Source organism: Eschrichtius robustus, chromosome 5, assembly GCF_028021215.1.
Source record: "Eschrichtius robustus isolate mEscRob2 chromosome 5, mEscRob2.pri, whole genome shotgun sequence".
NCBI lineage: Eukaryota > Metazoa > Chordata > Mammalia > Artiodactyla > Eschrichtiidae > Eschrichtius > Eschrichtius robustus.
Window position 1 is genome coordinate 22,270,850 of NC_090828.1, and position 16,434 is coordinate 22,287,283.

The 16,434-nt window shown below is 39.2% G+C and overlaps 1 protein-coding gene across 1 annotated transcript in view; it reads right to left on the bottom strand.

Annotated features, from left to right (window-relative positions):
- Window positions 1-3,139: 3,139 nt before the first annotated feature.
- ATIC (5-aminoimidazole-4-carboxamide ribonucleotide formyltransferase/IMP cyclohydrolase) overlaps window positions 3,140-16,434 on the bottom strand; it is a 32,099-nt gene continuing 18,804 nt past the window's right edge. Inside the window, exons 11-16 of the mRNA XM_068544515.1 lie at window positions 15,945-16,034; window positions 13,283-13,411; window positions 7,491-7,583; window positions 6,134-6,316; window positions 3,697-3,852; window positions 3,140-3,371 (exon numbers count right to left, since the gene is read on the bottom strand). Of these exons, the coding sequence (XP_068400616.1) occupies window positions 3,252-3,371; window positions 3,697-3,852; window positions 6,134-6,316; window positions 7,491-7,583; window positions 13,283-13,411; window positions 15,945-16,034 (771 nt within the window). The 3' untranslated portion in view covers window positions 3,140-3,251. The remainder of the gene's footprint in view (window positions 3,372-3,696; window positions 3,853-6,133; window positions 6,317-7,490; window positions 7,584-13,282; window positions 13,412-15,944; window positions 16,035-16,434) is intronic.

Here is a 16,434-nt window from a genome sequence, read left to right on the forward strand (position 1 = left end):
TGGATGATAGATACATAGAATTTTACTTTTTTGGTGTTCATACCAAAATATCCATAATAAAGACCTTTTAAAAATTGAGAAAACTACTTATAACTACATACTTACAATTTTGAAAACTTAGAAAAAATGGTCAAATTCCTAGGGGGAAAAATATACCTTGCTAGAACTGACTTAGAAATAAAATTATTTAAGAAACTAAAGCAATTATTAGAAAACATCCTATGATATTTATTGGTGTTTTTTTATCTCTTAATGGCAGAGTAGATTATATTGGACTAATACCCCTGCAGATAATTATGAACACTTGACAAAAGTATTAAAAAATCTATTTAAAGCCCCTGGAAGGCAACCAAAAGCTGGTGGAAATCAGAGGGATCAACCTTCAAAGGGGATCAACATCAATTCTCCACAAACTGATCTACAGATTCAATGCAATTCCAATTAAAATCTCAAGAGGCTTTTTTTGTAAAAATGGACTAGTTGATTCTAAAATTTACATGGAAATGCCAAGGACCTGGAATAGCCAAGAAATCTTTAAAAAGACTATTATGAAGGACTCACACTACCCAATTTCAAAATTTACTATTAAGCTACAATAATCAAGACAGTGTGGTGTTGGTATTAGGACAAACATAACAGTAGAACAGAAAAGAGTCCAGAAATGACACACAAATATGGTTGAGGCAACAAGGCAATTCAACAGGAAGAGTTGTCTCAACAAACGATGCTAGAACAACTGGATAAATGTATGGAAAGAAATGAAACTTGACCCATGCATCACTTTAACACTGGAATAGATAACAAGACCTAACTGTAAGAGTGAAAACTATAATTGCCTAAAGTAAAACGTAAGAGAAAAATCTTGACAATCTTTGGATAGGTAAGCAAAGGTCTCTAGTTTTTAGATGCATAAAGATGCAAAGATGAAGATGGGATACAGGATGAGATTTTCTTGGAGGAGACCCTGAGATGGGATGGGGTAGGGAAGTTGGGGGCACCAAATGTTTAGAATAAGTTACTGCTCAGATTCTAGCTTCTGTTTTGGGAGATGAGGTCACATTACTATTACATTACTGAAAATATACACATAGACCAGTCTGTCATGAACTACATATTATGATTATTCCAATTCTTTATGTCTGAGGTCCAAAATTTAAAAATTACCTCAGAAAGTATTAAAAGGAAATACTCTAAAGAGCATTTTGAGGGGATTCCCTGTGGCACAGTGGTTAAGGATCCACCTGCCAATGCAGGGGACACGGGTTCGAGCCCTGGTCCGGGAAGATCCCACATGCTATGGGGCAACTAAGCCCGTGCGCCACAACTACTGAGCCTGTGCTCTAGAGCCTGCAAGCCACAACTACTGAGCCCATGCACCACAACTACTGAGCCTGCGCTCTAGAGCCTGTGAGTCACAACTACTGAGCCCGTGAGCCACAACTACTGAAGCCCACGGGCGTAAAGCCTGTGCTCTGCAACAAGACAAGTCACCGCAACGAGAAGCCCGTGCACCACAACAAAGAGTAGCCCCCGCTCGCCACAGCTAGAGAAGGCCCGCACGCAGCAACCAGGACCCAATGCAGCCAAAAATAAATAAATAAAATAAATAAATTTTAAAAATATTTTTAGAAAAAAGCATTTTGAGTCTTTAAAAATTAATACTGTGCCTGCATATCTGGGCAGTAATGGTGGGTGGAATTTCAGCTCTCACATGGTCCTCTTTTCTGCAAATGTAAAACAGTGATTAGAGAATGAATTAATTTGATAAATCTGGACACAAGTATTTATATCTAATTGAGATAGTTTGTAGTACCATTCTTTAAAATACTTATGTAAACGTGTTCAAACCGTAGAGTGTTAAATGGAGAAACAATTCTTCCAATAATTATACCCTCAGTGTTAACCTTTGGTCAAGGGGAGATAGAATGCACATTTAACAAGTTATAAGCCAAAATATGTATCTGCTGTTTATTGCTACCTAACAAAGCACCCCAAAACTTTATGGCTTAAAGCAATACATAATCTGTTTCTGTGTACCAGGAATTCATGAGAAGCTCCTTTGAGCAGTTCTGGCTCAGGTCTCTCAAGAGGTGGCAGCAAGATGTCGCCTTGAGACTGGAGCTCCACTTCCAAGACAGGTCATGCACATGGCGGGCAGGTAGTGTTGGCAAGATGGTTTCTCTTTCAGCAGGGCTGCTTAAAGGTACCTACAGCGTGGCACTGGCTAACTCCAAGAAACTAAGGCTGAAGTTGTAATGCCTTTTACGGCCTAGCCTCAGCAGTCACACATTTTTCCGACAGTATTTTATTGGGCACACAAGTCAGCCTTGTTTTCAGTGTGGGAGGGTACTACCTATACAAGGGCCGGAAGATAAGTCAATATATTAATGACTAGAAGGATAACCTTAAAAAAACCCGTCAGAAATCTTTTAATTCAGGGAAAGTGGGTTAAGGACATGGGAAGAGGGCAGGACTCAACTTTTAAGGTGAAAGATGACAAAAGGTTTCAGTTGGCCTTTGGTGTAATATGTGAACAATCAGGACCACATGGGCAGGGCACATAAACGCACAATTATGTCCAGATGCAGGAAGGCGTTGCCATCCACTGTGCCCTACTTCCGGTAGTAAACCTGGGAGAATACCGGGTCCATTTCTGGGCACCAAACATTGAATACATTTTTTAGGTAGCTCCAGAGGGGACATCAAGGACTGGTTTAAATTACGGGAAACATTTCACTTAACAGAGGAAAGAGTAAGTACTGGCAGTGTCCTAATGTCGGGCCAACAGAAGCTTTAATCTCCCCTCAGTTTCTAGTCCACGGCTTACAATCTGCTGTTTGTTCAGAAGGCAGTCAACCACACTCTTTAGAACTATGATTAGAGGAAAGTCATGAGCAGAATCCCCTATGAGTAAATTACTGGGACTTTAAGATGCCTGTGCCACCTGCTACAGTGGCTGCTCGTTTCTTTGGCTTACCTAATGATTTTCAGATGCTCACACAGGTAACATTTTGGGATGAGCTGAGCCCCAGGAGGCAGGGATGCGCCTGTATTTCTTACAAAGAACCATGTGTAATGTTTGTCAAACTAAAGAGCCTATAACTAAGACAAATGAAATACAACTGCCAGACACTATGGCTCCAAGATTATTAAAATTTAACGCTTTATTTTTTTAAAAAGGTTATTTTCAAAATTCCATATGTGATTTTTCACCTACACAAAGGCAGGGTATAAAGTAATGTGTGAAGAAGTCAGTGATGGAAGAGCCGGAGATTCGTGTGAGCGAGGATTATTCCCAGCTCATCGCAAGCCTCGATCACAACTTTGTCAGCGGTGGAACCGGAAGGGGCAGCGATGTAGGCCACGCCACTCTGAGGGGGAGACAGAGACGGACTCTCAAAACACAGCCTCATGCCAAAACACGTCCAGAATCAACCCCTCACACCCAATAACAAGTGCAAGCTAACAACGATTCACACTGCAGACTGATTCGGTCAAGAGGCAAAATAACGGGATTTGGGTTGTCCACACAACAAAAGGAGAAGTCAAAACAATACTCCAGATGTTACTGATATATCACATCATCATAGCCTGGCTATATAATATAACTCATAGAACTGAAAAATCAGAAGTATCATCTCTGAAATGGTTGCTGCATAATGACCAAATCCATACACACACCAATCCCATACTTACCCTTTTAGCTCTGTCTACATTGTCCCGGAAAGGAAAGAAGGCATCAGAGCTGATGGAAACTTCACTAAGTTTGTCAACCCATTCCTTCTTCTCTGCCTCGGTTAATAACTCGGGGACCTGCTCAAACAGTGCCTTCCACTTGATCAAATCTTCACCCTATGAGTGGGGGCAGAGGGGAAAGACAGGTTTTACACCATCTTCAGTACTATCTGATACAAATCAGAATGCCGGAAAAACACTTGGGCATTTTTCCTAGGACTTAATTATAAATAATGACTCATTTATATCCAAGTCCATATTTCTAGAACCTTTTTTTGATGCTGTATAACATTTCATTAAGGAAGAAAATTAATCTTAAGTGTACCAAATAAAGACTGTACCATTTACAAGCCAGTTTATTCCAAATATATTTTGTTCTTTAATCTCTAAGTTAAATCTACTGCTTTATATCCCTGTATCAAAGCAAGCAAGGAAACAGATAATTTATAGAAGCACATTTCTACAATAATTAGTCTTAAGTACAGAGTCAGTCTAATAGACCAACCAGAACGTGACTCAACAGTATTCATTTTTAAAAAGTACTTCTATTTGGGGTTTAAGCCAAAAGGCTTAAACAATATACTTTTATTCTTATTCACATATATAAGTTCTCTTCCAGGACTTACAGCACAATTTGTTGTGTAATATCAAGCAGAAAAAGCAAATATTAAAGTAATTTTTTAAAAAAGCTGTTTGGGGCTTCCCTGGTGGCGCAGTGGTTGAGAATCTGCCTGCCAACGCAGGGGACACGGGTTCGAGCCCTGGTCTGGGACGATCCCACATGCCACGGAGCAACTAAGCCCGTGAGCCACAACTGCTGAGCCTGCGCGTCTGGAGCCTGTGCTCCGCAACGGGAGAGGCCGCAACAGTGAGAGGCCCGCGCACTGCGATGAAGAGTGGCCCCTGCTCGCCGCAACTGGAGAAAGCCCTCGCACAGAAACTAAGACCAAACACAGCCAAAAATAAATAAATAAATTAGAAAAAAAAAAAAAAGCTGTTTGAAGCATTTCCTGGTTACAAAGCACACTCTCCAACGACACCTGTTGATCTTGTCATGGATTCCTATCCCTGAATGGACAACCCAGTGGAGTTGACTTGCCCCCTCAGAAAACCACTGAGTTTTTGATTACCAAGCTTCTCTTTGTGTTTTGCATCCAGTACCTGTTAAGCATTTCTATTTCCAGAAACTGGGCTAAATCCTATTCTTTTAGCAGGCTACCTAATACTTGCAATTTTAATGCTCCCATATACCTGCTTCAAAGTAGAAAACATTAAAGAACATGAAATATAACACAAGTACACTGAGTTGTTAATGGAGCTTGTAGAAAACGTAGAGGGACATTTGTTACCTGCTATCAAGTAATTTGTATGCAATGTTAAATACACACCTATCACGTAGTAAGCATCATGACTGGCACTGTGACAGACACCCATGATGGGTGAAAAACAGCTGCTGCCATCAAAACTTATAATCAGGGACTTCCCTCGTGGTCCAGTGGTTAAGAATCCGCCTTCCAATGCAGGGGACGCGGGTTCGATCCCTGGTCAGGGAACTAAGAACCCACATGCCACAGGGCAACTAAGCTCGCATGCCACAACTACTGAGCCTGCACACTCTAGAGCCTGCGCGCCACAGCTAGAGAGTCCACGCGCCACAGCTAGAGAGAAGCCTGCATGCTGCAACTAAGACCCGACACAGCCAAATAAATAAACAAACAAACAAACAAACAAATAAATCTTTAAAAAAAAAAAAGAAAAGCTTATAGGGACTTCCCTGGTGGGGCAGTGGTTAAGAATCCGCCTGCCAATGCAGGGGACACGGGTTCGAGCCCTGGTCCGGGAAGATCCCACATGCCGCGGAGCAACTAAGCCCGTGCACCACAACTAGTCAGCCCGCGTGCTACAACTACTGAAGCCTGTGCACCACAACTAGTGAGCCCGCGTGCTACAACTACTGAAGCCTGTGCACCTAGAGCCCACGCACTGCAACAAGAGAAGACACTGCAATGAGAAGCCTGCGCACCTCAACGAAGAGCAGCCCCTGCCTGCCACAACTAGAAAAAGCCCACGCGCAGCAACAAAGACCCAACACAGCCAAAAATGAATAAATAAATTTATAGGGAAAAAAAAAGCTTATAATCAACAGGGGAGGTACAAACATACAAAACTAAACCAGTGGTTATAATCTAAAAAGACAGATGATCTGTAGTGTCAGAAAGGGATAAAGAATGCCAAAGAAAGGTAAATGAGACAGAAGAAGTTTAGATTAGTAAATTTAGATAATACAGAACTTCAAGAAAAGTATCTTTTCTCTTTGTAGTAATGAAGATAGTCTGTTACACAGAAAAGGGTAAACATACTAATACACTCCACCCACACTCAACGACAGCCCTTTTACCTCTCCGATGGTTCCAGTAACATATTGATCGATGGCGTTGGAGATTTCTGCTCTCTTCACTCCAGTTTTAAACTTCATAGAAAGCACTTGTGGGTGATGTCTAAGCCACCAATAGTTTGCCTTATCCCCTGCAAGGCGTGTGCAGTGTATCCGAGACTGCTGTCCAGCTCCAATGCCAATAACCTGAAGAATGAAGAACATGGACGTTAAAATGAATAACAACACGCTTCCCAATGGCTCTTTTGTGCATATTCCCCCAAATCCATCAATTTTGTGGGGGGAAAAGAAAATCAGGCTGAAATAAGAGAAATACAAATAATTTTTAAGTCATTAAAAAGGTTAAGTGTAACATGTTTTAACTATTATTTATATGTTTTACCTCTTCAGTGAAATTTGAGGTATGGCTATTAATTAATATCTGGAAGTTTCTAGAGCTCCTGGACATCAGTAGTGAAGCGTGGTCTTGCTGGAACTTATTAGACAAGTAGCCACAGTCTCCCAGGTTTTTGGTATTACAGATTAGCAATCTTGCAACAGTAGGCAATCACCTAAATTCCGAATTTGAAAGGGTCTTCCAGGTCACATGCCAATTAATATCCATCCTCCCCTCCCACTTATGGGCCAAATAATTTAACAAATGGCTAGAGAGGAGCTCAAGACACTATGAGAAGAAACAGTGCTGAAGCCACAGCAAAACCAGGTTTACCCTGGAGCTAGGAGAGGCCCAGTGACGAGCCAGCTCAGTCCTGCATCCTATGGCTTTTAACTAGGAAAAGTTAAATACCTAGCTTAACATCAGATAGTAAGAGATGGTCAATATTTTGACTGTGGTAGTGGTCATGGTCAAACAACTATATAATCTGTGCAAACTGGTCAAACTCTACACTTAAAAAGGGTGAATTTCACTGTATATAAATTATGCCTCAGTAAACCAGATTTTTCATCATGTTAACTCTTAGTCTACAGATTTTTGGTAAAGTGATGTTAGAAGTATAAATAAAGATACCCTTTATGCTGCAAAACGATGGGCTAGTTGGTGGCAGTATGTTCTACTCCCTCTTCACTGGAAATGCTACTGATAGGGACAAGGGGAGCAAAAAAACTAGTTCCCTAGCAGCCATTGTCCCCTAACCCAAAACGTGCCAACTCATTCCAGGCAAGAAGCAATAAGAACAATTTTAATACTTAGTTCCAAAGATACTTTGTAATCATTACTGAGTAAATACTGACAAACCGGGAAGAGAAAAACTTGGCAAGTTTTCCTTTTCAAGCAGTCTAGTTCCCAAGACAGGTGGATTTTTGGACATCATCTTGTAAAACAACAGTCCTCCCAAGGTGAGTCTGACAGCTTGGTTACCTGCCCGTGCCTGGCATAGCACACGGAGTTAGACTGAGTATACTTGACAGCAATGGTGGCCACAGTGAGGTCTCTGAGCGCAGATTCCGGCAACTAAAAAAACACAGAATGGTAAATGGGGCTTTTTTTTTTTTTTTTTTAAACCTTCATTTAACTTTTAGCATCTTATGTGTCCCTTATAACAGACCTATAATATAGTTCTATCCCTCAAATAAGGGAGTGAAATTAACTGTTCATAGGAGACACTATCATGTTTTACTGAAAGAACCATATTTAACATATTTGTCATGGAACTCTGTGTGACGCCTAATGCATCACAAACTCAAATTGATGCCATTTTGCAACAAACTTTGGCTTAAGCCTCTTCATGTATCACACTAGATGTGAAATACCATAACCACTCCAAAACTGACAAACAGTATTTTCTCTATCACAGTAGCACCGAATAACTGGAGATGTGATAAAATTTATGTTCAAAAAAAACACTGAGAGTAATTTTCACAGACACTACAAATAACTGTGATGCACATACAGCCAAGATTGCTCAGGAAAAACCAAATTAGGATCATTTTTTGGTTTGCCTAGAATATTCTACGTAGAAAGTATTCAAAAATGTATTATGTACTACCGGTTCAAACAGAATGAAACAACTACTATAACTAAAAATGTCCCTATCTTTAATATAAAGAGCAAATACAAATTGAAAAGAAGAATAATGATCTATGTTGGTATGCTAAGCGGACAAAAGATATAAGCACAGCTAACTGATAAATTATCTAACTGAAAAACTGTTAAGTCAGACTTCATCAAAACTAAAGCTTCTGCTCTTAGAAAAGATCCTGTATTAAGAGGATAAAAAGACAAGTTACAGACCATGAGAAAATATTTTGCAAACCACATATCCAACAAAGAACTAGTATTCACAATATATAAAGACCTCTCAAAATTCAGCTACAAGAATAAAAATATAATTAGAAAATGGGCAAAAGACATGAAGAGACATTTCAAGAAAAAGGATATACAGACGGCAAATAAACACATGAAAAAATGTCCATCACTAGGCATTAGGGAATGCAAATTAAAATTATGAGATATTGGGCTTCCCTGGTGGCGCAGTGGTTGAGAATCTGCCTGCCAATGCAGGGGACATGGGTTCGAGCCCTGGTCTGGGAAGATCCCACATGCCGCGGAGCGACTGGGCCCGTGAGCCACAATTACTGAGCCTGCGCGTCTGGAGCCTGTGCTCCGCAACAAGAGAGGCCGTGATAGTGAGAGGCCCGCGCACCGCGATGAAGAATGGCCCCCACTTGCCGCAACTGGAGAAAGCCCTCGCACAGAAACGAAGACCCAACACAGCCATAAATAAATAAATAAATAAAATATTAAAAAAAATACTTTAAAAAAAATTATGAGATATTGCTACACATCTATCTAATAAGAAAGCGACAACACCGAAACCTGGTAAAGATGCAGAGAAACTGGGATCGTGCATACGTTGCTGGTGTAAAATGTAAAATGATACAGCCTCTTTGGAAAACAGTTTGGCAGTTTCTTAAACTAAATATGCAACTATGATGCCAGCCAGCAAATACACTCCTGGGCCTTTAGAACAGAGAAATGAAAACTATGTTCATACAAAAACCTGTTCATGAATGTACAATGAATGAAAGTTACAGAAAGGGGAACAGATGAGTAGTTGCCCGAGGTTACAGAGGAGGCAGAGGCAGGAGAGAAGTGAGTGTGGCTATAAAAGGCAACAGAAGCCTCCTTGTAGGGACGGGTATGTTCTGTGTCTTGACTGCATCAATGTCAGTCATCAAGGTTGTGATGCCGTATTAATAGTTTTGCAAGACACTGTCCGTTAGGGGAAGGAAATGGAGTAAAAGATACATGGGAACTCTTAAAACTGCATGTGTATCTATAATTTTTACTTTTTAAACTCAAAATTAAAGGCTTAATTAAAAACCACTGTTAGAATGTTTTAAGAGTTTATTATCCTAACGTGCTATTGATGTATTGATAGTATATCCTTTTCTATCTGCATTTGCTCTTTTGAGTTGCCAACTATACATTTTATTCCTTTGGTTCTAAGAAAGATTAATAACAAAAGCCAGCCTTCCTAGCTGCCTACCTTCAAATATAACCCTAGTATCCCGAGTTAGGATCAAGGACTATGAGACACGTCAAGGGGTGGGAGTGAGAGAGAATCCAGTGTAATAAACATGGCACATATAGTTAAAACAAACTGAAGCATTATTCAAGAAAAATGGGAGAAGAGAGAAAAATTCAAGCATGTTCGTTAATACTTAACACACACTCATTACACTTCTCCGGCTGAAACCATTCTAGACCTAATAGTGTAACCTGATGATTCTGAGGCTGGAATATTAATAAAAACCTGTTTTAAAAGAAGGGAGGGGAATATAAAGGAGGATAATACCATCATTCTCATCCTTAGTTAGGTCTCCAAATTTCCATTAAAAATACATATGAACAAGTACAAAAGAATGTAGATAAAAGATTAAAATCAAACCCTTGTAAAAATATCCAAGCTAGCACAGCCAGAGGCACAAAACCTATCAAGTGCTACTAAAGTAATCAGTCCAATACCTATAAAACTACAAGGAAAACTTACAAAAGTAAGAGTCTCAATAGGTAGACACAGTTGTCAGCATGGGTACCTCTAGCTCAATACCCTTTTGGTATTTTAAAAAATACATTAACCAGCCAGGTTAATAAAGTTAAAAAAAAAAAAAAAAAAAAGAGCCTCATTTTACTGTGAGCTGCTTAAAAGCATTGCTACCCCAGTACCTCAGGGCCTTGACCAAAGGAGTGGATTCCAAAGGACTGAAAGATCTTTCTATATATGAGTCCTACATGTTCCTTCACTTCAGGGCACCATTAAGTTTCAAAGATAAAAATGAAAGAATAACCAGTAAACCAACAAAGATCATGTCTTAATCACTGTATGTTTATTAACAGAACCATCCTGATAAAAGATTTTAAAGCCTACTTTCAGCATTCTACCTAAAGTCTCATGACTCAGACCCGGAAACAATAGCCAACTCGTTGTCCACTAGTTACAAAATGACTTCTTCAGAGACTAATCCTTTTCTAAGAACAAATAAAAAAACTGAACACAGAGCTCATAAAATATCAAGTACTGAGAGGCAAGAGGCAAAGACCCCAGAGATAAAGGAAGCAGGAAGAAATGAATGTGACTATGCTTTTCCCCTCAAGGCATTTTCCAAGTTGCAAGGCAGTAACTAAGAGGTAAATGAGCTAAGCCCGGCATAAGTCAACTCTGTAAAGGGAAAAAAACACCATCCAGACCCTCAAAATATCTATATGGTTCTTTCATATTGCGGACCAAAAAACTGATCAAATAGTCAACCTACAAAAGATATGGAAAATTTTATTTGAGACAACCTGAGGAACCCAGGAGACAGTCTCTCAGAGAGCTCTGAGAACTGTTCCAAACAGGTAAGGGCGGAGGCCAGTATACACGTGATTTCGATGAAGGGGCACGTGCAATCAAGCACATTTCTCGACAGAAGGTTACTGCTATTCTAGAGGAACAGACATCTTAGTTAATGGTTTTAAGTGCTTTTCTAAGTATGGGAAGATACAAGAAACTGGGTTCACAAAATCTCCTGAAAGTATCTAACTATCTGAGGGCCAGTTCTGTCAGTTTTCCCAGAGCACAAAGTACCTCATCCTGAATTCCTTTCAGTGGCTGCAGTGGCTAAAGACTTGATTCTTGCAAAACTGGATGGTGGGAGACATTCTTTATTTTACGATCCCCTCCCTTTTGGTCTTAATTTCAACCAAAGTTTGGGAGGCATTTTGTGACTAATTTGTCCCATGGTGCTAGGAATGCTCATTCAGTTCAGGCAATTTCATTGATAAGCCACTTGATGTGCTATTACTGGACTAGGCCTTGTTGGCAGTAACCAAAAGCCTCTGGACCACCTGCCTTACTAGTCTATTATGGTCCAGGAAATGGTTCCCTCTTGTTGCTTCTTCCCATATCTATAGTTACACTATTATAATCATTGATCTTACAGAAAGATGTATTTGGCCAATCATTTCAACTCCCCTAGTCATCGTTATTTTTATCAAACGCTCAGTCACATATTTGGAAGAAACAGTAATCTTGTAAAATAGGCAGAATAGAAATAAAATAGCTAGTAATATTAATAAGGTCATAAGTAAGTATTTAAGCTAAGAACTTCCATTAGGTGCAGCCCAGAATCTCCCCACGTTGTCTGACCAGTCTGCTCTGTACCAATCACCATCTTTAAGGGAAGTGATATGTTGGCATTGTACATAAAGTTCACCAAAGATGTCTGCATGCACAAGGCAGAGTGGTGGGTCATCGTGACCCCTCACAGGATTGAGAAAGGAATGTTATCTTTTAAGGAGTGACGTGGCTGGCACCAGAAGAAGAAAAATTGAGCTTTATGGTTGAGCAGGTATTTCTGCCACTGAGGAAGACTGGTTAACGCATAATGCAGATGCACAATGCACGCTAGAGGGGAAGGAGGAGGCCAAAGGGCAGAGAAGAAGTTTCATGTTTAAATTTTTCTTGCCTTGCCTTAAAATATGAAATTTTTATTTCATCAATATCCAATGCCCAGCATGCAATCAAAAATACCAGGCATACCAGCAGATAAGACCAGAAAAAAATGAAGTCAGTTACACATCTGAAGTACTGAAAAGAAAGTACAGCCAACATTAGACCCAGCAAAAATATCCTTTAAAACTGAAGGCCCAATTAAGGGATTTCAGAAAAACAAGTACTACTAGCTCACCCATTTCCTTATAGTATAACCTTGGGCAAATGTCTTAACTGTCCTCTCTGTCACAATTTTGTGATCTTTACAACAGAGTTGACAGTAGTCACACCCTGCCCAGAGGGAGCTGTGCATATTAATCGATATAATACATGTAAATACAAAAATGAAACCATTTTTATCCTAGGAATATGTCCTTCTAAAAGATGACAACAGGACAATAGCAAAATCGTGACTATGTGAAAACATCAATCACAGCACTGAAAATGGAAACAACTTAAATATCCATCATAGTACATGGATTGCCACATGGCCTTTCAGATGAAGATGTGGATCTATGTTTCTTGATATAGAAACACATTTGTAGCTCAGTGCATAGAAAAAAAGGCAAGTTGGGCTTCCCTGGTGGCGCAGTGGTTGAGAGTCTGGCTGCTAATGCAGGGCACACAGGTTCGGGCTCTGGTCTGGGAAGATCCCACATGCCGCGGAGCAACTAGGCCCCTGAGCCACAACTACTGAGCCTGCGCGTCTGGAGCCTGTGCTCCGCAATAAAAGAGGCCACGATAGTGACGGGCCCGCGCACCGCGATGAGGAGTGGCCCCCGCTTGCCGCAACTAGAGAAAGCCCTCACACAGAAACGAAGACCCAACACAGCCAAAAATAAATAAATAAATAAAATTAAAACTGACCCAAGGGCACAGATTCCATATAAAAAAAGAAAGAAAAAAAGGCAAGTTACAGATTTATAAAAGACATGACCCCATATATGGAGAATTGAAGGTAAATAACTACATATATACATATGCACAGAAGTTTCTAATATGGTCTTCTGTTCATTTTTTAAGTTCCCAAACTTACTTGACAACTCAAAGATGAGCCAGCTCTTTGCATATCGACCAGTTTTAAATACGGGCCTTAATAAATGCATAAGCATATAAATATTAAAAACAGATCTACTGAATTACTAGTATTCAGTTCAGATATTTTCAGACTTACATCTTTATTCTTGGTAACAATGTTGCTAAATAATGACCTGTTGACGACACTATTATTTCTCTTCTGGCTTAAACGAAGACCAAAGAGAGTTCGAACTTCGTTTTCATCTGGACTGTAAGACTGGTCCATCTAAATAAAACACAAATTTAAAGAGTTAAAAGAGTAAAAAATATGTCTACATCCCTCAAAATTTTTCACTTAATTTATGTTCAAGATATTTCATTATAAGCAAGGCTCTATGCATTTTTTCTAACTTAAGCAGGTACAAGATCATTTCAGGATGGGTGTAATAGAATGGCCAGGCACCAATATTTTGCTCCAAAATTTTTTATAGGTTTTATAATCTTATAGGGTTTTGTAACTTATACCAAACATTAGAACCAATGATTCCAACAGAGCATTTCTGGTTTCAGTAACTGAAAGCACTGTACATATGGTTTTTTAAAAAAAAAAAAACTAAAACAGATACGCTAACAAACAGGCAGTGGCATAAAAACTAACCTCTAATTTTTTTCTAAAAATCTATTACAAATACTTAACTAAGACTTAGATTAAAAAGTTAAAAGAGTGGGCTTCCGTGGTGGCGCAGTGGTTAAGAATCCGCCTGCCAATGCAGGGGACAAGGGTTCAAGCCCTGGTCCGGGAAGTTCCCACATGCCGCGGAGCAACGAAGCCCGTGTGCCACAACTACTGAGCCTGCGCTCTACAGCTCGTGAGCCACAACTACGGGAGCCCGCGTGCCTAGATCCCATGCTCCGCAACAAGAAAAGCCAACGCAATGAGAAGCCCACACACGGCAACAAAAAGTAGCCCCTGCTCGCCGCAACTAGAGAAAGCATGCATGCAGCAAGGAAGACCCAACGCAGCCAAAACTAAAAAAAAAAAAAAGTTAAAAGAGAGAGAACAGCATTTGTAGTCTGTGTCTTTGTTATTTGAAAAGGAATACGTCATTCACTGCTTTCTTCCTCTCCCAAATTTTTAACTGAAATGATAGTAAGACATGGGAATAATCTGCAAAAGACCACTCTCTCCCTAAACATTTTTCCAAATTTGACAGTATTTCTTCATTTAACCTTTGGATGATCTTTGACTTAGAAAGCACTGATACCTGTAACTTATAAGCAAGCCCTCATATTAATTCTGCTTAGTCTGCATTTTCCTGAATTCTAAAATGGTCCTTTTCCCTTTGTATTATAAAATTTCTAAAACTGAGATGTGCCCGCCTATTAACTGATGTCATAAAAAAACCTCTCGAATAAACAAAATATTGAGGAAGCCCTGGTGTTCTTTTGACACCCTGAAACATGATACTGTCCGGTGGTAAAGAGGTCATGATCAGGGTCAGGCTCAGGATTTGGAAAACATTCTCCATGATGCTACAAGTAATTGCTAATAGCCATAAGTACTTACTACTCTTAATGACAACAACAACAAAAAACAGTTAAGAGTGAAGAATACAGTGGCAGCTAACTGAATGATTAAGTAGCTTTTTAAAAAGCTACTTCTGTCAAGTAGCTTTTAAGAAAGTATTACATTTAATGTCGTATTTTTGTTTTCTTTCCTTGAAAAGCTGACATGGAATCTATGGTGAACCATGTAATTATTGGTTTCTTAAAATGAAGAATAATAACTTTCAATATATGGAATTTGGATTCCACAAATTTTTTTTTTACATTAATACCTTCTGAAAAACAGTATTATGAATTTTAACTTTCAATTCAAATAACTTTTTGCTTTATCCATTTATGATCAGACTATGGGCTAATTTCCCTAATGTATAAGAGCTTGTAAAAATCAGTAAGGAAAAAATTCAACAATCTATTAGAAAAGACAGGCAAAGAACATGGGCAGACAGTTCATAAAAGGGAAGTAAAAACACTCTTAAATGTGAAAAGATGTTCACCCACACACAATGAGAAACTAAAACTGCAATGAGATGCCATTTTCATCTATCTAACTGCTAAGATAAAAATGTTTAAAAACTTGATGCTAGCAAAGGTGTTAGGAAATAGGCACCCTTACACATTCCCATTAAGACATAAAACTGGTTGTACAACCTTAACATGAGCAGCATCTATCAAAGTCACCAATACACATAGTCTGCAACTCAGTCCTAATTTTATTCTCAGGACTTTCCCTCTAGCTTATTCACTGCAGGGTGTGCGTAATAGCTAAAGACTGGTGACTGGCTAGATAAGATACACAGATACGGGACAAACTTCCAAGACGATGAAGCAGTGTGCATTTGTGTCAATGGGGAGAAAAAGAAGAAATGCAAGTGCAAATATTTGCTGAATATGTATAGACTACCTATTTCAGGAAAGGTGAGCAAGAAATTGAAACTATTACTTTTAAAAAAGGTAACAGAGTGGCAGAAGGGAAGGATGAGGAGACTTCATCAAATAACCTTCAATACCTTTTGAATAGGAAACCACATTAAATATATTATTTTTAAAGAAATGAAAAGTAAGGGTGAGAAAGCTATCTTGATCTTAAACCCAAAAAATTAATAGGAAGAAAAAATTTGCAGGGTTAAGGATAAAAAAACCATAGTAAAGAAGGATAAATTAGAAGGGTGTCAGTATAAAGGAAAGATTAAATATGGGGAAAAAGAGACAAAATAGAAGAGCAAATTACTGTTTCAAACATGAATTGTACTAACCTGAAGAACACAGTAGTTCCCATTTTTCTTTTTAGAAAGTAATTTCAAAGCTTCGTCTTCATATCCCGGGGCAATAATACCATCAGATACCTATATGTGTATTAAATATTAATTTCTGTTTTAAAAAATTAGAGAACACCGCTTAAATGATCTAGAGATAATTATCTGTCGTAAATAACGCAGTGGCAGTTTCTGGTTTCTGCCTCCACCAGATAACACAAATACTATACTTGGAAAAGGTAAGTCTATGCTAGAATACAACTTTCTACAGCTGATCTTATCTCATTGGCTGTCCTTTTGGTTGTCTGTTTCAATTTTAACCAAGAATATATGAATGATTCGTTGTAATACACGTATCTTAGGAAGAAAAATGATTTTTTACTCTTCTGTTCACGGGGCGGTTTTGTGCTAGAAAGAGCATGTTCTTCTAATTCTGGCTCTGCCAAAACCTGGCTAAGTGACCCGAGGCAAGGCAGGCTCCTCAACAGCA